The 21,651-nt window shown below is 37.7% G+C and overlaps 1 protein-coding gene across 8 annotated transcripts in view; it reads right to left on the reverse strand.

Annotated features, from left to right (window-relative positions):
- TPK1 (thiamin pyrophosphokinase 1) overlaps positions 1-21,651 on the reverse strand; it is a 300,163-nt gene that overhangs the window by 117,003 nt on the left and 161,509 nt on the right. For all 8 annotated transcript variants that reach the window (XM_032700141.1, XM_032700088.1, XM_032700132.1 and 5 more), the window contains one exon: positions 8,166-8,261. In XM_032700141.1, coding sequence (XP_032556032.1) covers positions 8,166-8,261 — 96 coding nt within the window. The remainder of the gene's footprint in view (positions 1-8,165; positions 8,262-21,651) is intronic.

Genomic DNA, 21,651 nt, shown 5'->3' on the forward strand with positions numbered 1-21,651 from the left:
CTTGCTGGGTTCTTTAGGCAAGTTGAAGAGACCATCCCGTCAGTGAAAAAGTCAAAGTAACAGGTAGATGATTTAATAACAAGCAGCGTGAGCATCAGAACTAGCAAAGCCTGGTTTCCAGTGCAGCTCTGCTATGAAGACCCTACTTCTGTTGAGCTTGTGCTACTGCCTTCTCTGACAGTGGGAATACTGTAGGGGTGTTTCAAATATTACGAGGTTGCCTCATTTTGACAATATTCATGAAGAATTAAATTACTGTAAGCCCCTCTGCCCCTTCTTGAACATCACTGGTGTCAGTGAAGTGGTGTAGAAATAGATGTCAGGGGAAGTCAAAGGATTGCAGAAGACAACAAGGCCTCAGGAATAACAGGCTAAACCATTTCTGCATAGCACCAGCCACACACTTTTACTTTCCAACAGCCTTAATACCTTCCTCTCCCCTCTGCCCCTAATACTCCTTTCTAGGTAAGGAAAAGAAAAAAAAAAAAGAGGAAGAGCCACCACGGATTCAAAAGCTTTGACCACTATTACAATTTCAGTGTTTCTTTTGGCTATTCAAAGGCCATACAATATTACAAAAAGAGGGAAAATGTCATGCGAAAAAAATAATCCCAAACTGGTAAGGAAGCACTCTTATATGCACTACTGAGGTTAAATAAGTTTCCTTGAAGAGGATAAAAAAAGAAGAGAAGGTAATCTGTTGATTGATTCGCCTACTGCTTCAAGGAACAGATCACTGCAGTTCATGAAGTTATGAAAGTGCGCTCTCTAAAGCCAGTGTTTCTTACACTCACAAATGTAGAAAACTGCTAAAGTTTTTATGAAACTATCTCAGCAATAGCCAAAACCCTGTCATTTATTCTCGACAAGCATCTCAAGATTTAGCAAGGAAGAAACCATATTTGAGATGTAAAAAATGCCCTGACTATTATAATTTGCAGTTAAAATTTACCATACTAGCACAAATTTCTTAATATGCTTAATGAGAAACTTACATACCATTAACTAAAAAGATTTTCATAAAAATACTCATTTTTATGGGAGATTTCATAGCACCTCAGTATTCATGTGTCAAGCAGGAAAAAGAACCAAACAAGTTATTTATGAAAATCTCAGGCAACAAACCGAACTCTCACTCTGTGAACTGCACAAAAATTCCTGGTGTCAAAAGTTATGGCTGTTCAGCATTTCCTACTACAATATCCACCTCCAAGACTCTGTCAATTCAAGTATGATAGTCTTTTGAGAATAATGGTATGTCAGTGTAGCCTGACCATTTTCCCAGCATGGAGGCAGTTACATCAGCAATACCTGCTATCAGGGAGCTCTGCTCCTGTGAAGCAGAAGGGGCTGGAAGGGAGAGAATCACATCTCCTATGAAAAAGAGTTGTAAACAGGACAAAATTGGTGGTTACAAAGGGAGCAGTACATCACCTGTAGTAACCTCACACTTTCTGTTTCAAATGTATTTAGCTTTTGACTAAGTTGAGAGAACAGTATCTGGCTTCCTTATTAGCTTCTGCAGTCCTGTTAATGAGCACACCCTTGATCTCTTAAATCCCCTGAACTGCCTAATAAACAGTATTTTCCCCCTTGTTCTTCCTCTCCCCAATGTTTGATACAGGGTTTAACTTTTTTAAACAAACAAACTGAAATCAATGTGTTCTTCAGAATCCTAGATCAAATACAAGCCCCAGTAGAAAACAGAAGGATTACATAAGAAAATTTCTTTGTATGTGATGCACCGTGTTCTTGCAGACACTCATTTTGCATGAAATTATTCTAACACAAAGATATACTTGGTGTCTCTTGCTATAGTGGAATAGATAGACAGCTTGTTTCCTTGGCATGAAATTAGGGTGCTTCTCTTTGGGAACTGGCAAGTTCTGATATCCTGTATTGCACGAAATGCACCTTGTCATATCTTTACAATGGAAAGCATTAAAATAATTCAGTAGGAAACATGGGTTAGACACTGCATTCCTGGAAGGTGGACTTGGACCTTAGAGTTAAAAGGATATGTCTGAAAACCCTATAGGAGGGATTTACTCCAGTTGGAAGGTATTATGAAGTTCTACATTTTAGAAGTGGGAATTAACAGGATACACTTTAGATCCATTTGTTTCTTTTGGACAGGAAAGGTTCATGAGGAGGATTACTATTAATAACTCAAGAAAATCTTTTGATGCAGCACTTGGCATGATAAGAACCTTTTCATTACACATATTTAATTCCCTGAAAATATATCTCATTTGCATTTTTTTTTCTCCTTCTGTGAAGCATTAAGAAGAAAAACTCAATGGTGCCACAAAAACTGAACAGGTTTATTCTCAATCCTGCCTCCTATATAGGATTTGGAGATAAAGCCACAAACTTCAGGGTCCTTATGGTCCTTCAGGTCCAGTGGTGGAGCACTGGAACAGATTCCACAGAGCAGTTGTGGATGCCCCATAAGTGTTACAGGCCAGGTTGGATGAGCAGCCTGGTCTAGTTGATGGTGTCCTTGCCTGTGGCTTGGGAGTTGGAAGTAGACGATGCTTAAGGTCCCTTTTAACCCAAATGATTCTATGGTTCCATGATTCTTATAAAAGCTTCATACTCCAGCTCCATGTCTGCTTTGGTATTTTCCTCTCTTATTTTGGTATTTAGTCACTTTCTTGTTCCCAAATTCTGGTGTGACTGTCCTCATTCCTAAGCTTTGCTTTAAAAGCCCTTCCCACTACTGTCCTGGATCCCCAAAAGTCTTCAGAAATGAAAACAAGTAGTGTTCCATCATGAAATTACCAACTACTAACATGAGCAGCAAAATTACAACTCAGTCAGGAATGGAAGCCAATGTATTTAGTGCTAAAAAAAGTCAAATCATCAGGAATAGCCTCAACTGATAGAAAAAACCCCAAACCTAAGCTGAACAGAGCACAGTATTTGCAATAATTATACCCTTTCTCTGTAGGACTGTTCTTTATGTAAAAAAAAATATTCGCTTTTAAAGTATTTTCTAATTTTTGTTTTAGAGCATTTTCTGTTTTCCTTCAAGGTCTTTTTCCTCATGTAAGACAAAGCAGAGAGGGCTTAATAAGCTGTTTGGACACTGCATAGCTGAAGGTGGTAAATGAACATCACTTCATTTACCACTTCATCACCTCTTCAGCACTTCATAAACAGAGGACTGCGCTAACATCATGTTTAGCCTCCCTCAACAGAAAAGAAAGTGGACTGATCTGACACTTTCTTTAAAAATGCAAGAGAAGAATGTTTGCATTCACTTAAAAGAATTAATATCCTAGACTGCTGACTGATTGAACCTTTAAAGTGTAATTTGAAAATGGAAATGTTAGTATAGTATGCCTTTATTGCCAAGTGTTTTTAGGAAGAGTTGGTTTGGATATTTTCCCTTTTTCATATTGACACTGGTACTTTTATCAATTTAAGCACACTAACATTAAACCACTAAAAGGCATGTAGGTTTCAATAAAATTCATTTTTTATATCTTCAGCCCATATAACTAAATGAGCTGCTTTAACTTTTTTTAAGCAGAAAAGATAATAAAGTTAAATGAAAAGTCCCAGAGCTTAGTTTTAAGACTAAATGGTATTTTAGATCAAACAGTTAAAGAAAGCAGAGTTTGTAACTCTGAGATAAAGATAAAGGTTTAAATCTGTCTTTATATTATGAGGATTCTTCTTGGAGCTGCAAAATTGATAAACACACTTCCAGGTCTCACTGGTGTGAGCTGCTACGGGCTACCTGTGAGTCAGACCAGAGATGCTGTTATGGAAAGAACATTTGATGAAGATTGGGAATTGGAGTATCATCCCCAATTGTACCACTAGCATGCTGGGAGACTGTGGACAAGTTGCTTCTGTACTTCTGCTTTCTGATCTGCAAATGGAAGATAATAGTGTACACTTCTAACACAAGATCTGCAGATCCCTAAATAAGAGATATTGTAAGCTTGCCTATCATTTTGCCAGTTCAGTTGGTTTCTTGAAATAGCTTGTGTTAAGATGAGAGAAAGTTAAGAACAGAAAGCAGTACCAGGCAGAAATAAGTTTATTTGAAGGCCTTGTAATGAAGAAAGAAAAGTATTCACATAACTACAAGATGAATTAAATAGTGATCAAAGCAGTAAAGCTTTAATCTATTAGTGTGCACACCTAATAGACCATAAACAATGTGAAAGAAACACACAGCAGCAATAAAGAGAGAGTTATTAAGATATTTAAAAAGCACCACTTAGGGCAGAATGGTGCACTGCCAGAAAATGTGTGCGTTTACAAATGTACTTGCACATACATATGTGTGCATGCATATTCAGAGTCATGCAGAAAGAGAAAGAGAAATATCTAACAGCCTTTAGGTTGGAAAGAAAGTTCAGGAGTCAGATTCTCTTGGTGGTATTTCACTGCTTCACCCATCCAATAGAATGCAATTCACAAATGAATTAGGGCTGCGGAGAGGAAAGATTAAGCCTGATTCTAGCTTGCAAAATTTTGTTCTAAAATTCACTGCAGTATGGAATTATAAATACATATAATTAGGTGACTTAGATTTCATGAAATTACCCAAATGGTGCTTTCTGCATGACTTGCCTATGCAACAAAACTATGCAATGTAAACTAGAAATAAATGACCCTGAGTATTAAAACTAGTCTAAGAGTGTTTGTTTAGGAAATAAAGAAAAAGCAGTCACAAATTTGACTAATTGTTCTAGAAGACAGAATTACTGCTGTTTATATCAAACAAGATGCTCAGGAACTAATGCATTTTTTTCTCCCAAATTTGTGTCTCAGTTAACCATCAACTCTAAATGCATATTTCCTTGTTGTAAAGACATTTCTAAGGCCTCTTCTCAAACTGAACTCTCTAAACACCTTCAAAATCGAAACCAACTTTTTTTGCAGCCTTCTCTCCAGATAGATACTGAGTATCTATCTCATCTCCACTTCCCCTCAGGTGACATCCAAGAACACTGCTGGACATGATTATCTTTCAGTACTCTATTCCTCTATTCAAAAGTTATTTGTTCAAAAGCTATTTGGATGATCAGGAAGGAAGAGAAGGAGGGTGATGAAGGTGCAGAGACATGGAAAGGAAATTAGACAAACTTAATTCCTTTGGAACAAAATATTGCCCCCATATGTTCACGTGATCTCAAAAACCTCCTTGACATAGAACTTCTGCAGAGGTGACTGATAAATCAGAGTAGAAATTTTATCCATTCAGTATAGCAGATCAATTATAACTTATTCTCCAACCAATGAAGGAACATCCATTTCAAATACCTCAGCTACTCACAGTTGAATTTCATCCAGACAAACTACATCACAGGATTGTGGATCCATGGCATACTCCCAATGCAATTTAGTTCCCAGCTTAACATACTGCTACTCAGAAAGAGCAGTAAGCACATCACAACTGTGGTATCATTTTTTTAAAGATACTAAAGAGATACGTTCCTTGTTTAGCTATTTCAACTATAACTTATGAGAAAACAGATTTGTAATGTCTCTTTGTCATATTCCTCTTTGACAAATACTTTGGATAAGCTAGACAGAGTGGGAAAAAATAAAAACTGGTGTCACACATATTTTTCCTGGAACCAGTAAGACATATTCCACCTAGTTAATACTCTCAGTTAAAAGGAAAGCTTTTATGATATTTTTTCCAGAAGGAAAAAAATTCTACTTTGTGAGATGCAAGTTTGTACTTGAGGTCAAAAAAACTACATGCAGATGAAGAACCCCTTCTTTATCCAATTCTACTTTTCAGACCCTGGACCTTCTTTTCTTCTCAGCTGTATGTGATTCCCAGGTGAACATAGAATTCAGTGACAGCTGTTTTCTTACCACTTGACATTTTTTATGGTAGAATGTTACCAATAAAAACCCCTAAACTAAGTGCAAATTTAAGTATTTAAAGTGGCTAGAGTTTCAGAGGAGCCAAGAGGTTACATCCATAAACTGAGGACAGTGTATTTTGCAAGTGCTCAGAAGCTGTGTGCTATTGGGAAACCAGACATCAAGCTATGCATTGCATTACAAGGACATTCTGAAGAACTGCTAATCACCTACTAACAAATTATACTCAATGCTTCTGAACAAAGGGCAAATTGGAAACCAAACTTGTAATTTATACAATTGTGACACAGTTTTGCATTCCATTTGTTTAAGTTTCACATTTTATCTGCCTGAGTCAATGACCTTATATCAGAGAATGCAGAAGACCAAAAATAGAAATGCATGATGCTGTAGCTAGTGTGCATTAATCAGCTGATAGCATCTTATTGTGTTTGATGGAATAGACACTGTAAACAAGAAGCAGCTAGGATTAATGAACATGGTACTTAGTTTTAGAAAATTAATCTGTGTTACTTTTTACATGTCTAAAAAACTCATTGTATTTAAAGCACATCTCTTACATGTAATGGCATGAAAATATAACTGAATGGAAACCTTGGGTTTAGTGCGTTACTGCAATGACACTCTGGCTTGTTCTCTGGAAAATATCATCCAGGATTACAAAGCAGTATCCTTTAGCCAACATAACACGGCTTTATTATGAGAGTTGTCAAAGAACTCAAACTTCTACAAATAGACTACTTATTGTTGAAACATATCTGTAGCTGCCATGTTCCAATTGCTCTTATTTTAACCATACATTGATTATTCATTATAAAACATGTTGTGATATCTTAAAAAAATTCCCTCTAAAATAATAGCTGGGATTTGATAATGAACAAAATTCAGGAAACATTCAAGTTCTCCTTCGTTCTAAGGGTATTTCTGTTAAGAAGAAAGCACCTTACTTGCCAAATTCAGAACAAATCCTAGGCACATCTGTTCCAATGGCACTTATTATCACTCCCATTCTGGATGGGAAGACACTCCTCTGAACACTTGTGATGATAAATTATAGGGGAAAAGAAAATAAACTATCATACAAAGATTTTCCTGGCTCACAGCCAAACAGATAGGAGAAGTGTATGGTGAAACCTTCCTGTATCTGTCTATACTGATGGAGAAAATAACTCTGATGAACAACAGTATGTATTGAGATGCAACTGCAGATGGGCATTGTGCAACAGCACTCCAGAATGTCCCATGGACATTTATTTCCTTTAGAAGAACATGACATTTCAAAATAGCTTAAGGAAAAAGTGGTTAATTTTTTATCAACCTGGAGTGAGGAAAGAAGAAAGAGAGAGGGGTATTGGCATTTCCCTCCCTTGCTGCTTTGGTGGAGTACGGTGATCTCAGAAAACCAGACAACTTCCTTATCCTGCTACAATGAAAATGGGGAAAAAGGAGGTTTACCCATATTCTTCCATGTTGTGCTGTTTTAATTTGCTTACATGTCTCTTGCCCTCATTTTAGGTAAGAGGATGCAGCAGATGTTTCCTCTCTTTACCCACAGGTGAAGAGCAGAAGAGAGAGGTCAGCCCTTATGAATGACTGTTCCACTGGGAGGAAAGGGTAGTAGTTCCAAGAGCATATCTGCTACTGACCCACCACATTTGAAATTCCTAAGGAATTTTAACTTTTCATCTCAGCGAGACAAAACAAGTGGGCCTCCGAAACTAAACTGTGGAACGGGAGGCAGAACGTTGCCTTCCTTGCCTTTCAAATGAAATGAGCTGCTGACAACTCCATCTGGCTCCTTTTAAGTTTAGTGCACTCCTTGCTCTGCAAAGGCTCCCTTTGATTCCAGGGGAACTGTTTGCAGAAGGAGGTATTGCTTACCATATGTAATATTGGCAGGATAAGATTCCCTCTCTCCATCTCACCTTTGGATGGGGAGAGAAAGGAGATGAACATCAAGGCTTAGTGTGCCAAGTCTTGAAAATATATTTACATGCCAAAGTGGGACTCTTTCTTTGAACATCAACCACAACAGCTCTTCTGTACTTTGGGTAGTTCATTAACAGAAATCAATGCAAGCTGCCTTTTAAGAAAGCCAACACTTGTTCATCGACACACTTTATAATTCCTTTTAGCAGAAGCATCAATGCTTACAAGGTGAGCAGTAAATTATGGCAAAACCGCAGAATGGCAAGGCTACAGAAACTAGTTACATTTCAGTGTAAACTTATAAGATAAACCTAAATACATTGAGAGAAAGAGTAATTACTAAAAACCAGAGACAAAAGATTTGTTGTCTTTACCTGGAGGCCCTTCTTCTCTATCTTTTTCTGGAGTATCTGAAGACACTTGGTGAAATCTGTGAGGTCCTGATCCATGGTCTCAATTAACTCACATCCCTAGTGAAGGAAGCAGTAAAACAGAGAGAGAAAAAAAGTCAATCATTTTTCAATTTTGAGAACTAATGATGTCTTTGGTGAATTTAACTGCAGTCAATAACTCAGAGTCTTTGCATGGAGATGCAGAATTAAGTAAAAGACTATTACCAGAGCCCAAAGACTGTAGGTCCCAGTTTAACAAGTCACTATGAAATAGCAGTTTGATGGCTAGAAGAGTAGATATTCAAAACCCATTGAGTACCTTTGTGTCTTTGGATAAGCATGTTTTATGATGCTCTGCTGGATGAGCAAGTTCTGGTGTAGCAAGCCCTGGGTGATCAGTAACTTCCATGAAAATGACTGTTCTCTCTGATGCTGCTACATATATTCAAATGTGTATAAATGTAAGCATACAAAAGTGATCAAGCTTCCAGACCCCGGTGCAGTTCTAGAAGTTAATTTGCAGTGATCCAATAGTGATTTCCTTGCAGTGGGGTACTATGGATGAGAGCATGTTAAAGTAGAGAAGAGCAGGAGTTCAGATTTCTTAATTAAGAACTAAAGCAATTCCTAAGCCTCTGAAAAAAAGCTGAGTAAGGAAAAGTGGAGTGCTTCTACCACATAAAGTCACTATTCAAAGACATTTCAAGAACACAAAATACCAAGTAAAGCATTGTAAATTAAAATAAAAACCATACACGCTGCATTTAGAGGTTCCCTTTCGTACCACAAGGTTCCCTTAAAAGCCTTTTATCTTTGACTTACCTGATGGATTTTAATTTTCTCCTATACATAATAACAACTGATAAGAGAAAAACATTCAGACTATATAATCTTTGTACGTGTGCCTGTGTTTATAAAGTCCATTATTTTGTTACATCAAAAAAACCCAATCCAATGCAAACAAAACCCATAAACCAAAACCAAAAACCAAAAAAACCCAAACAAACCCCCTCCCCCCAAAAAACCCCAAACCACAACCAACAACCAACACCAAATTGTTGAAGTTGCATCTACATTAGTTGTGAAAATAAAGGCACAGAAGACAAAACTTCCCAGATAGTGAATGCATGGAGTTTAGTGAATTGCATGCAACAATGTAACAAGCCTCCAATAGGAAAACATACATTATCACTGAGGTGTTTCCCCACACAGTCAGAATGCATATAAAAATAAATAAAGCCATAATGCAGAAGGGGCTGCATTTGGATGAAGTAGAAGAGGTAAGGGAGGAGAAGAAAATGACGGTTTTTTATTATACCTCTTCTCCTCCCCTCAAAAACTTCTGAAAGGAAACATGGTCAAAAGTAATAGCCTTTCTGATACCTGATATTGCCCTAAATATCTTTTCAGGCTTGCCTGGATGAAGAATCATATTGCTGCAACAGCACATGTAATCAGAGACCTCCACTGCAGACGTGATGCTGCTGCCCCCATAAAAGGGTTAGGGAAAATGTAGCTGGATCCTGGACTCAGTGCTAAGCATGAAACAACCTGAAGAGCTGTCACATCTCCACTCTTCACTAGGAAAGGCCAAAGGGTAATTGGTAGGAGAAGAAGGGACACAAGCCATCTGGAGCCTATAATGAACATGTGAGTTTGGCAACACCAGCCAGAGACACCAAGGGAGCCGAGGAAAGGTATATGGGTGTTCAGGCCCACCCAGAAAGCTCATGGTTGGATCTGAAAACTACTGAAGGGGATTTGTTAATCAAAGTCACTCTAAATGAAAAGATGTTTCATTCACTAGGGATGGGGTGCTCTCAGACAGTCTCAATATCAGCACTGATAGTGGGAAGAGACACCAAGCTGTGAGAAACTTTGAACAGACAGAACCTCCTCAGTCTTTCTCAGACAGCTGCTGAACAGCATGAGAACATGACAGATAAAGAGTAAATCAATGGCAGGGACAGCTACTGCTGAGTATGGGAGAAGAGACACAACCTCAGTTACCAGCTCTTAAATTGGCAGTAGAGAAGGAAAGCTTTTTGTCTTTTGCCATGGCCATTCTTTGGCTTCACAGTGTTGGCAGAAGTAAGCATTTTATAGGTACCAATTTATAAATAAAAAATTTAACCTCCACTCTCCCTCAGCACTTTGAAATACTCCTGCAGTCACTAACAAGCCTGATCTCCTTGAACAGGCAGGTTTTGGCAGATGCAGGTATGCTGTTATTCTGCTTTCCCCACAGGGAAGACCAAAGTGCCAAGTTCTTTTTTTTTTTTTTAAGTGATGATCTAAAGCAGCTTAAATTATTTTATTATTTATTATTTTATGCTACTATTAAGAACATTTCAATTGAGTTCCATTCTTGCCCAGTTTCTCAAGATGTTCTTTGATAAGAAAAATATTCTAAAGCAACTACAAGGTACTACCAAGGCAAGATAACATTAGCATGGTGGTTGGAGAGCACTGAAGATCATTTACCACAGTCCAGAAGAAAGCTGTGATGTACCACACATAGAAAACATATGTTCAGACCTGCTACTGTCTTTTCTGCATATTCACCATAAAAGGCCTCAAATACCCATCACAGAAACCCAATCTAAATATGTGGATGGGATGCCAAATGCACAGTTCATTAAAGGTACATTACTGTACCAACAATATCAGTACCAAGAAGGTACTGTGGCTTAGGAGGGGTATCCTGAAACTGCTTACTCACTGCTTGTACCTTTGATGCTTTATACAAGTACTGTTGTAGATCATCATATCAAAAAATGTTGATAGAGTGTTACCACTAAATCCACAACTCCCTTCAAATTAAACTGTGATTTCTCATTCTCTTTCCGCATCAAACAGATAACCAGTTCTGGAATTGGCAGAGATTTTAGAACTGCTCCTTTTGCCACAATGTCAAAGAGACTGGTATGGCCAGATTGAACTGGGGGTGGGGACAAGCAGCAGCACTTGCATCATCCTGCGCCCTCTTTACAGCCTTGTTGGAATTAATGTCTGTGCAGTTCGTGTTCACTCATGGTTTAAGAGCTTCAGATAAATCTGTTGCTCCTGATATATCAAATCCAATATTTTATGCCATGAAATTGGATGACAATTGTAATGCAGTTCTTTTCAACCTCCACTGCATTATTCTGGAATGACAAAAATCTTCAAGACAGAGCTATCCACTGCAGCCAGAGTTTAATGAAAGGACAGTATAACAATGGCAAGATAGGCAATAACGCTTGTAGTTTTATAGATACCTGCTCAACTTAATAACATTAACCTTTTGTAAGAAAGTTAAAAAGCCAAACAAATTTAACATTAGGAAAGGTTAGAAAAATCAATACCACACAGCAGGAATGAACACAATAGATTGCATCTGATGACGATATAGCTTTGCTGAATGATAGGATGAGGCACACAATATTAGGCTTTGGCTGTTCTGTCTTATTATAGCAGCTATGGGAGGCACATTGCTAAAGAAGGAGGAGTGTGTCAGACACACATAATAGGATTATTGAACCCTATATTTCAGACAGACACTGAATTTAGACAGGCACTGAAATGTCAATCTGAACATTTCAGGATTTCTCCAATTTTTAGAAATGTTACACATCACAGCACGTTGCGTGTTTGGAGAAAGCAGTGTGGAGTTGTCCACTCTCCCATGTTCTTCTTAACCTTTTATTAAGAGAAAGTTATCCTTGCTCTTTCTCTTATCTTTCTGAGCACAAGAATATAATTAGAATACATAAAATATCCTAATGTGTACTCTATCTCCAAGATCTTCATACAACAAGATATTCGAGACTATTTTTGAAGCCTGTATCTGACTGTGCTCACTGAGTGCACCAGTGACATTCAGTTCAGTCCTCTAATAATTCCCATGCACCGAGGCTCAATTTTGAGGTATCCATCTCAAACAGATGCACTTATGTATAGTGTTAATGGTAGACACAGGAAAGACAGACATCCTCAAGTTAAAAGAGAAGAAAGGAGACAGTCTACAGAGCATCTCAAAATCACATCACAGACAAACAAAGTTTAAGAAACCTATGAAAACTAATGCTATCTCTAAACATGCTCCTTCCCTAGATTTTACTACCCAAACTGTAACGCACCCACTCAATCCTAACATCTCACTGACCAACTAAGTAAGAGCTATAGATTCTCAGCACTATTTCAGTTAGAAGGGACTTTTCAAAGTCATCTGGTCCAACCTCTTGCTCAGAGTAGGACAGATTTGCTCAGGTTGCTCGAAGCCCTTTCCAGTCCACGTTTAGCACCTCCCAAGATGGAGACTCCAATTCTCTGGGCTTGGCCACTGTTGTGGTGAAATTTTCTTTCCCAATGCCTTTCACTGAGATCTCCTGTATTGCAAATTGGGGTTGTTACTTCTTTTCCTGTTCCTACTTAACTTAAAGAAGAGTCTCTTTCTATTTTCTCTCTGCCCACCCATTAGGAAGTTTGACAGCAATACAATCTGCTGTTCACCTTGTCTTCTGGAAGCTGAACAAACCAGTTTACTTCAGCCTCTTCTCACACATCATGTGCTCTAGACTTCTCTAAAATACATTTCCCTCACTTGTGCTCTATTGGCACGCAGTATTTCCACATCTAAGAGCTTGAAGAAGTCAATTAACAGTAAGGAGGCAGAGGGTTGCTAGTTTTCTCTTCCTTTTAATTTCTGGCCCCAGGGAATTTCATTTTGCCTCTCTGGTATCCTCTACCTCTTTTGCCTACTCAGAGAATAACTCTAAACCTCTGCATTCTTCATATACTATCTTCAGTTACCCGAATATTTTGAAGCCTCAAACATTTTCATACCCAAATGTGCAGACAAGTATTTACATTCTGAACTGGACTCCATGGAATTGATACTGAAAAGCAACTCTAGGGAAAAGCATACATGGATGCAAGCAAGAGATGTTGCTCTATACAGAATGATGAACAGAAATGAACTGCAGGATCTGACTGGGGGTCTTGGATAAGGCCTAGCAAAGAAAAAAAAGCATGTGGATGCATAACCAAACAAGTTTAACAGATAACAGACATCTACTCATCTGTCATAGGAGGGTGGTAGTGTGAGACCAGAGCATTCAATCAGTACCAGAAAGAAAAAATTATTTTGGGAAACATTTTTTGCAGAGATAGCAGTAACCCAGACAGTAGCTATCTTCATTGTTGGCCCAGTGTTCCACAGCTGATCCAAAGCAACTCTACCAGAATTGAAACCAAGTCTAGCATGGGATAAATATGAGTCAGGCTAGAATGTCACATGAGGTTTCTGAAAACATTTAAAGAGACAGGATTGTAGAGAGATAGACAGAACAAGAACCTCTAACTTGAGCTACTGATAACCATAAAAGCTGCATAGGTTTCCTATAGGCAGTAAATTTCTGCAGACTGATTTAGGATGACGGCACCAAACTAATGGAGCTGGTTTATGTCTATGAATTACAACCAGCAGGAAACTTGTGAATTGAAGCCTTTTGCATTTTGGGAGTATGATGCAAGTAAGGAAAGCAAAGCAGTTAAGTTCACTGATTTCTTTGGGGAATTTCAAATACTGTTGAATAACAAATATCAAACAGCTTCTCTTTAGATCAGCTTAATCGTATGGATTGTCTTTTCATTTTTGTAGTGGAGAACAAAATGAGTATGTGTAACTGGTGAAAATTATTCTGGATTTTTAACTAGCCAAAAATATTTAATTAAGTGAAATGTATTTTCTTTCAGTCTTTGGCCTCAAATTTGGCTGACTGCTTGGCATCAGCATCAAGTTAATACTGTACAGATTGCTTGGCCCTCAGTTCTGAGGTTGACGATGTTTTGACTCATCCAATTGCACATCAGTGACACTGCCATTCAGATTGACTAAAATAAGTTATTAATCACATTGAAGTATATGCACCGGAAGCCAAATAACTGAAACTCATACTCCAGTGAAAAGCCCCATTACTGACAAATAAACCAAAAATGTTCAGGTTTGACCATCACTTCTAACCTTACATAACATAACTTGATTTATTAAACAAGTACTACCTGGTGGCAGGAAACAAAACCAGTAAATATATGTAAACATATGCATAGCTCTACAACCCAGAACTTGTCAAATTTGACAAGTGTTAAAAAAAAAAAAAAAAGAGAGCTCTGTAGTTGAAATTTTGACTGCAACAGCTGCAACCTCTTCTCCCTTCCCCCATTTCATATGATCTTTTTCAAAGTAAATAAAATGTTTCCTGATTTTGTTTTTAGCAAGGCAGTGCCTGGCTTCTGGTGGAGGGTAGATTTTTGGTACCATACATTTTATGTTGAGATAATAGCGATGACAGAGTTCTTCTGCATTAATTAGGTTGCTCCCCTTCAAAAGAAAAGTCTATTGCTCATGAAATTGTAGCAATTACTTAAAATGGACAAAATACAAATCTGTTTAGTTGGTATCTGACCAATACTAAAGAAAGAAAGCCAACATGCCTTTTACATCTAATAGAAACTGAAAAGCAGGAAACCGAAGGTTTCTAAATCTAAAAAAATCAAACCCAAACAAAAAAGCCCCAAGCTTAAACAAGCCCAAAACAATAAAAGCCACAACAAAACAAAAACCAAACAGTATAGTTAACAATCATTTGCTGGAAAAATTCCCAGTATTCATCTGTAATGGAGCAAATTCTTCTGATGTATTAAGTTTGGTGAATGAAAGCAAATTTCTTGAATACTAACCTACAGGTCAGAAAGTGCAGTAATATACACGTCACTGAAACACCTCTATCAGTAGGCCACTAACATCTTCTAAGACTTTTAAATAACCAAGCAGAAAGGTAAGAATGTTGTGTGAGAAAGGTCTGTCAGGAGCCAAAGTCGCATATACACAACCCATGTCTTTTCATACCCATTTCTGGCATTTAAACAGTGGACCTACTTTTTTACATCCCTGTGCAACCCAAGCATGTTATTTTTCCAATCTGATGATTAAAAATGAGCACAGCACAGCAGTGACAGCCACCTGCTATTTTTGGATCTTCTCTGAAATTTCCCTTATGTTCACTTCCTTGTCTGAAAAACAAAGGTTCAGAGAGAGAAATTTTAATTGATGGTCAGGCTCCCTCTGTAATCGGCAGCGTGAAAAGCTTTTGTCTACCAAGCTGATTAGGCCCTTTGGATCTTAACCTATTGATGAGACTGATTGCAGTACCTTGCTTTTCTTGGAAAATAACTTGGAAACAGGAATAGGTACTCTATCTGTGTGCATTTATGTAAGAAGATATGAGGTAGCTGGTGTAAGGGAAATCAGAGTGCTGGAATTGCATCAGTCTCTGACAGAAGGGAAGCATGTAGTCGTGATTGTAGACAGCATGAGCCACCACCCAGTCGTGTAGATGAGAGTCTTTTTTGTTGACTTGGACACACTTCGAACCAATACTAAGAACTGCATCATTTTCAAAAATGTAGTAATTATACTTAACCAATATTGAAACGAATACTATCTTTGGCACTTGCACTACTGACAGTGCAAATAACAGTCAAGCACTCTCCTAAAATAATGCACCAAACGGAAAAGCTGCCCAATCACAAATCCTATGCTCACAAAGCTGAAGCACTAGGGCATGCAGTTATTCCTTGACATTCAGTCATTTGAGGTGGGAGGGAGCGAGACAGGCCATCTACACATCAAATATCCCACACCACTGTTAGACAGTAACCGAACAGGTTTTTGTTTTGGGTTTTGTGGGATTTTTTTTGTTGTTCTTTTTTTTTTTTTCTTCTTATATTAAAAGGGCTTCAGGTTAACAAGTTTTGTTTTTTTATCACATAGGATGACAGACACTACAAAGAACTAAAGTTAATAAGCAGACACTGTATCTGAATTGACTTCAGTTTCCAGACTAATTGCCAATTCTCAAGATCATCTCAAGGTAAGAAAAACACGGAGGAAACAGCAAGGCATGTTTTCAAGGATCTGGGCTGATAAATTTTAGACATCCTAAACACTATCCTAACATGATCCTTTGCCAGCAACCCAGGGACCCAAGAGCAACATGACTATGAAAAATGCATAGAAAATGGCAAAAAAGATGTTAACCTGGACGGTATAAAATTCCCTGCAAGGCATCTAATCATAAATTTTATTTAAGTACATATGACCAGTACAACTAGTCCCTCTCTCTTGCATTCAGACAGGCTTTATGCAACAGAATTCTTGTTCCTCACCTAGTATCTACCAGTATGTCCTTAGTTTCAGAGATATGTAATTGCTTTGAAAAGAATTTGGATTGTGAGAGTGAGCCGCATTTCAGATATTGATTACTGGATAGAATTAATTGAGACCAGACCCTAAATGTGTCCTAAGTGCAAAAAAAAAAAAAAAGAATACTTTCTTACACAACTATCTAACTATCTACATGTACAAGATGGTACAAAGACCTTGATTACCTAAAGGCAGCAAATTGAAAAGAGAAATATCCTCCTATTGTGTATAAAACTCTGAAATTTGTGCTATCAATACAATTTAGTAGCTCCTTTTTTCTTTTTGGTATTGGGATAATAATGAAAATAGCAAGATTAGTTCCAAGACTGATCCTTCAGGAAAGTCACTGATTACTTCCCACTGCTTGTTAGTTTTCTTATGAACTGCTGACTGCCTACAATTTGTGTAGTAAGTTCTAACTTGGCTAGGTATGTGCCTAGAGAATACTCTTTTTTTTCCTTCTTATTGTTCTGTCTGACACTTTCTAAAACCTCTCAGCCTCAATGTAAGAGTTGTATGTCACAAGGAATAGAAGAAACTTTCTGTCGGGAGAGTTTATTCACTGTCTACAACACCCCATAATTTCAGGATCATCTTACATAGATCAAAAGGAGAATGCTAGACTATATGTATCCTTAGCACAATGTAGATCAGCTTCTGTGTTCAACATGCTGTCCCCTCTTTTTCCTCCTTCAGTTTTTCTTTCCAGTCATTTTTCTCCTTCTCTATGTTCCGTATTTTAACAAGTGATATTGCAAAGCTAACAGCAATGAAAATAAATAATAATAATTATAATAATTATAATAACAACAGTAGCAACTACCACCATTGAGCTGTACAATTCATTTCTGCCAAAGATCACCAATCATCTGGGAGCAATGAACAGAAATAATTGACACGCTGACATTCTGACAGACATAAGGAAAAGCTTGGGAATTAAATCACTGCCCAGGACAGCAGTTCTGACTGCATCACTACCAAGTGTTCCACTGAGTACGAACACATTTCCAAGTGAAATTCAGGCTATTTGCTATATTTCTACATAATTGAGGTAGATTCTTGAATAATAAAAGGTCACGCATCATATTCATGCAGTTGCTGCATTTTTTATTTGTGGAGGGCTTCAACTGAAAGTGAGGTTGCTGAATAAACATTCAGTCTTTAGATCTGAGAGCACTTAATTATTTGGTAAACAGGAAACCAGTTTTATCTTCAAGGCCTGCATTTCAATAGGAAGAGGCTGCAGGTTTAAAAACCTAACACTTGGAATTGGGCTGTACATCCTTCTCTCCATCTCTCCTTTCCACGTGATGTATAAACAACTACTCAGTTCAAGTAGATATCAGAATATCCAAGCTTACTGTACTGAAAATATTTCCATTACACATGTGAAATGTTTCAAGCCTTGAATGGGTGAAAAATATGACATAAAACCAAATAAAAAAATGTGTAGCCAACTAATAGCAATTACTCTGCAAGTAACACAGAGCTTTGCAATAAGATAATTTACATTGGTATACCCTAGATATCTCCCTAGATATATCTTTAGATATTCCTTTGCATTATATAGGAACAGTGACCTCTGAAGTCAACATTTCTAGCTTTTCTTATCGATAGCTGTGATCCTTGGCAAAACCAAGCTAATATGACACAATAGATACAAACACTACAAAGGAACTATGTAGTTGTCTTTTTGTTCTTACAGGGTCTGTTCAGAACCCACTCCAGTAACCATCCTGTGAGCTCTGACCAGTCACAGTCCACTGGAGAGGTTATGTTTTAGGTGATATATCACAGAATCACAGAATGCCCATCTCCAGAAAGCAGGGGGCCCACTCTGATGTTTTTTAATGCTGTATGCCTGAAGTGACATCTATATGAAATATCAGATCCCATGATCTTCCCCAACATGACTGAGAGTAGAATTTGGCCTCCTGCATCTGCTGTTGACAAAGAGCAATGGAACTGTCAGGGCACATTCGTAATTCAAAATGCAAGCCACAGCCTTTTGTGCAAAGAGCTGTAACAGATCTGTAGGATCTAAATGCAGCAAAAAAAGTAGAGTTACATACTATGCCAAAACACGAATGCCAGCGTCAAAAGGAGCTGCGTACACGCACAAGGGCAGACTGGCCTAACAAACTATCTGGAATATGGAAAGATGCAAGACAAGTTATTTCCTTGACTGCTGCCTAGACAAAGCATAAGGTTCCAGAACATTTGACTGTGTTTTGAGCTTCCTATCAGCTACATAGGGTAATGTGAGAGCTATGTGAACCTGAACTAGCATTCATTGATACCAATACTTAGGACAGTAAGGCACAATATAAAATTTCCATAACATACTATTCTAACACATAATCACATCTGTGAGATTCTCCTATTCTGCTTTCCTTCGTCCTGCCCATCCTCTATTTTAAACTACTGCTGTTAGAAAGAAAAGAAAAAAAGATATCAAGACCTGCTTGTGCATTTTGATCAGAGATCTAAAAAAAGCTTACAGCTTCAAAAAGCTGTGAGAAGATGCATCAGAAGCTCAGCAAGGCTATATGTGCACATTTTGAAGGGGTAATTTTAATTTTTATTTTAGCTCATGCAAATCTTCCACACATATTATTTTCACTGAACTTTGCCTGAATTGTAAGTCTGAAGCTCATCCATATGGACATATATGCAGATATATATAGTCTCCCAAATTCTGAAGTTTTCTGAATATTTGGTTCTTTTCCATCTGGGGTTTGTAGATGATGGTTATGTCTCTACCCTAGTCAACGCTGTGATTGGAAATGGTAGTGGACATAACCAAGCTTTAGTGGGCAACAAAATTCATCTCAAAAGCCTCTGGCTTTTTGGTGGGTTTCACAGTCTAAAAAGATCAAAATACTGCCACTGCCCCTGGACGGTCAAGTAGCTGGTTCATAGATAGGTAGGTTTTCCCAGTGACCTAGTTCACAGCAAGGAAGGCTATGTCTGCACTGAGCAGGCCCAGAACAGCCCTATGAGCCAATTAATGCCTTACTCTCCCACTTAAAAGCCCCTCCCTGCAGAGCAGTTTCAAGCAATGGTGAACATTAGTGACTACCCTTTAACCCATTCTGCTAAAGATTTGTCAGACACTTCTGAAGTGATGAGGACAGTTGAAAAGAAAACTCTTTCTAAACATTTTCCAGGGCTTGATTTGCTGTGAGAAGGTAATATATACACTAATCAGGTGATAAAGCATGGAGATTAAACTAACCTTTTCAGTTATCCTGTCCATCTTTCTAAAGAAAGAGTTTTTCTCCACTTACTCTCAAATGTTGTGTTTAGTTTGATTAAAAGACTTTTCAAGCTCCAGAAGTTTTGCTTCTTTCCAGCAAAAAAAATGTACCACACCACAACTGATCCCTCTAGGTATTTCTTCTGATATTTCCTAAAGTCTTTTATTCAGCTGTATCCCACCTCACACATAGGCACTACATAAGTATATCTCCCCAGTCCATGCAATGCCTAGTTACAGTCTCTTTCCCAATCTTCCTTCAAACTCATGTTTCAAAATCCCCAGCATCCAAAGAATACACAAGCAATACATGTGGCATATAGAAAGCAGCTTTTCTCTTCTGACAGAAGGCATTAGAGCTGCTCTCCTTTTATCAGGAACTCATTCTGCTTTTCCTTACATAATGGGATGGCAATCCTGTGCCTGAATTGGACCACAAAAATTATTTAAGAGGCTTTGCTTTTCAAGCTGCAGATCATATTCTAAACATCAGCAGATTACAGTACATTCAGAAACTTGATAGTTTTTCCTTATACAAGCAAAAACTACCTCACCACTTTTTATTCCATATCTGTCTAATTAGTAGTTGTCCACCCATGGCTTCTGGAGACAATGCCCTACTTTTACTATGCATCGCAACCTGCAGTTCTGTAATCCACATCCAAAAGACTCACAAAGAAAATGTCTTGAGATCAAGGCACTGAGACAACATTCATCAGCTAAAGGTTCAGCTGCTGATGCTGCCATGGGAATCTTGTGTGACCTGAGCAAGCCGTCAGAGCACAGTGTCCAAACTCATGTTTGGCCACTAAGTGGTTCCTAGCTTCTTTGTGTGTTAGGCTTTCATTTTGGCCTCTCTCCATCTCAGACCTGAGAGTTTTGGTCTATTTCAGTCCTGCAAGTGTGTAATAAATTAATACTTGTACCATGCACTGTGAAAACAAGTGACTAGGCATTCAGGAAGCAATCTATAGCACCAGAACCATCATGGTACACACATGTAAAGTAATCATAATCCTAACCAGATAAACAACTGCTTAAGGCAAACACCTCCCTCTTCTCCACAATTTTTGAAGACATAGCCATGCACATTTATCTCTGCTTTTCATATATTAAAATTCTTTAAATACTTAATTTCTTTACTGTGACTTTTACAGAAAGAAGTTACCATAAAAAGGTAGCAATCATCATCTCTTCTACACCCCCATTTTATCTATCTTAGAAATTCTTCCTTTAGAAATTCAAAGACTAAGCACTCTACAATTACATGCTGCATCAAGTAAAAATAAAAATACTACAACAGAGGAAGTATGTGACACACTTATTTTTTCATTTGAATGAATCACATTGGAGACATGCAGTGAAAATGATTTTGCAGCAGAATTAAAGCAAAAGCTGGGGTTTTTAAATAAAATTATATTATTACTAAGTAAAAGAAGACAGTTATGTAACACTTCCTTCTTCATGTAACCTTCATGAACTACTGTTACACTTCTAGACATTTTATGCTGTCTGTACTTTTATACCCTAGATACTTTAACTCTTTTCAACTCTTCTATGCATGCAATGCAAATGAAATTTAAATCGGCAGCTTTCAATCAGATAGTTTTTTGAATGTGACAGTCTAACACCAAAATTGGTATCTGAATGCAGTCTAGTGGAGCGTAAAATACATTTTTTTAATGGATTCACTGGAAAAAAAATCTAAACCCACTGTGATCAATTCATTCAAATTACAATTAAGCAAGTAAAGGGTTTTGCTAGATTGTTAGAAGAGAACCACCACAGATTTAGGCAAGACTATAGCACTAAGAAAAAACTTTGTGTTCGGTATGTTTTGCAAAAGATAGTAACACATCTCTTCTGACAGCAGAGCATTTTCCTTTATTCTTAGCAAGCTCAGCCAAAATTTAGCTAATATTAAAACTCAGATAGTGCTATAGCACCAGACATTTTTATTA

Source organism: Chiroxiphia lanceolata, chromosome 1 (genome assembly GCF_009829145.1).
Source record: "Chiroxiphia lanceolata isolate bChiLan1 chromosome 1, bChiLan1.pri, whole genome shotgun sequence".
Taxonomy (NCBI): Eukaryota; Metazoa; Chordata; class Aves; order Passeriformes; family Pipridae; genus Chiroxiphia; species Chiroxiphia lanceolata.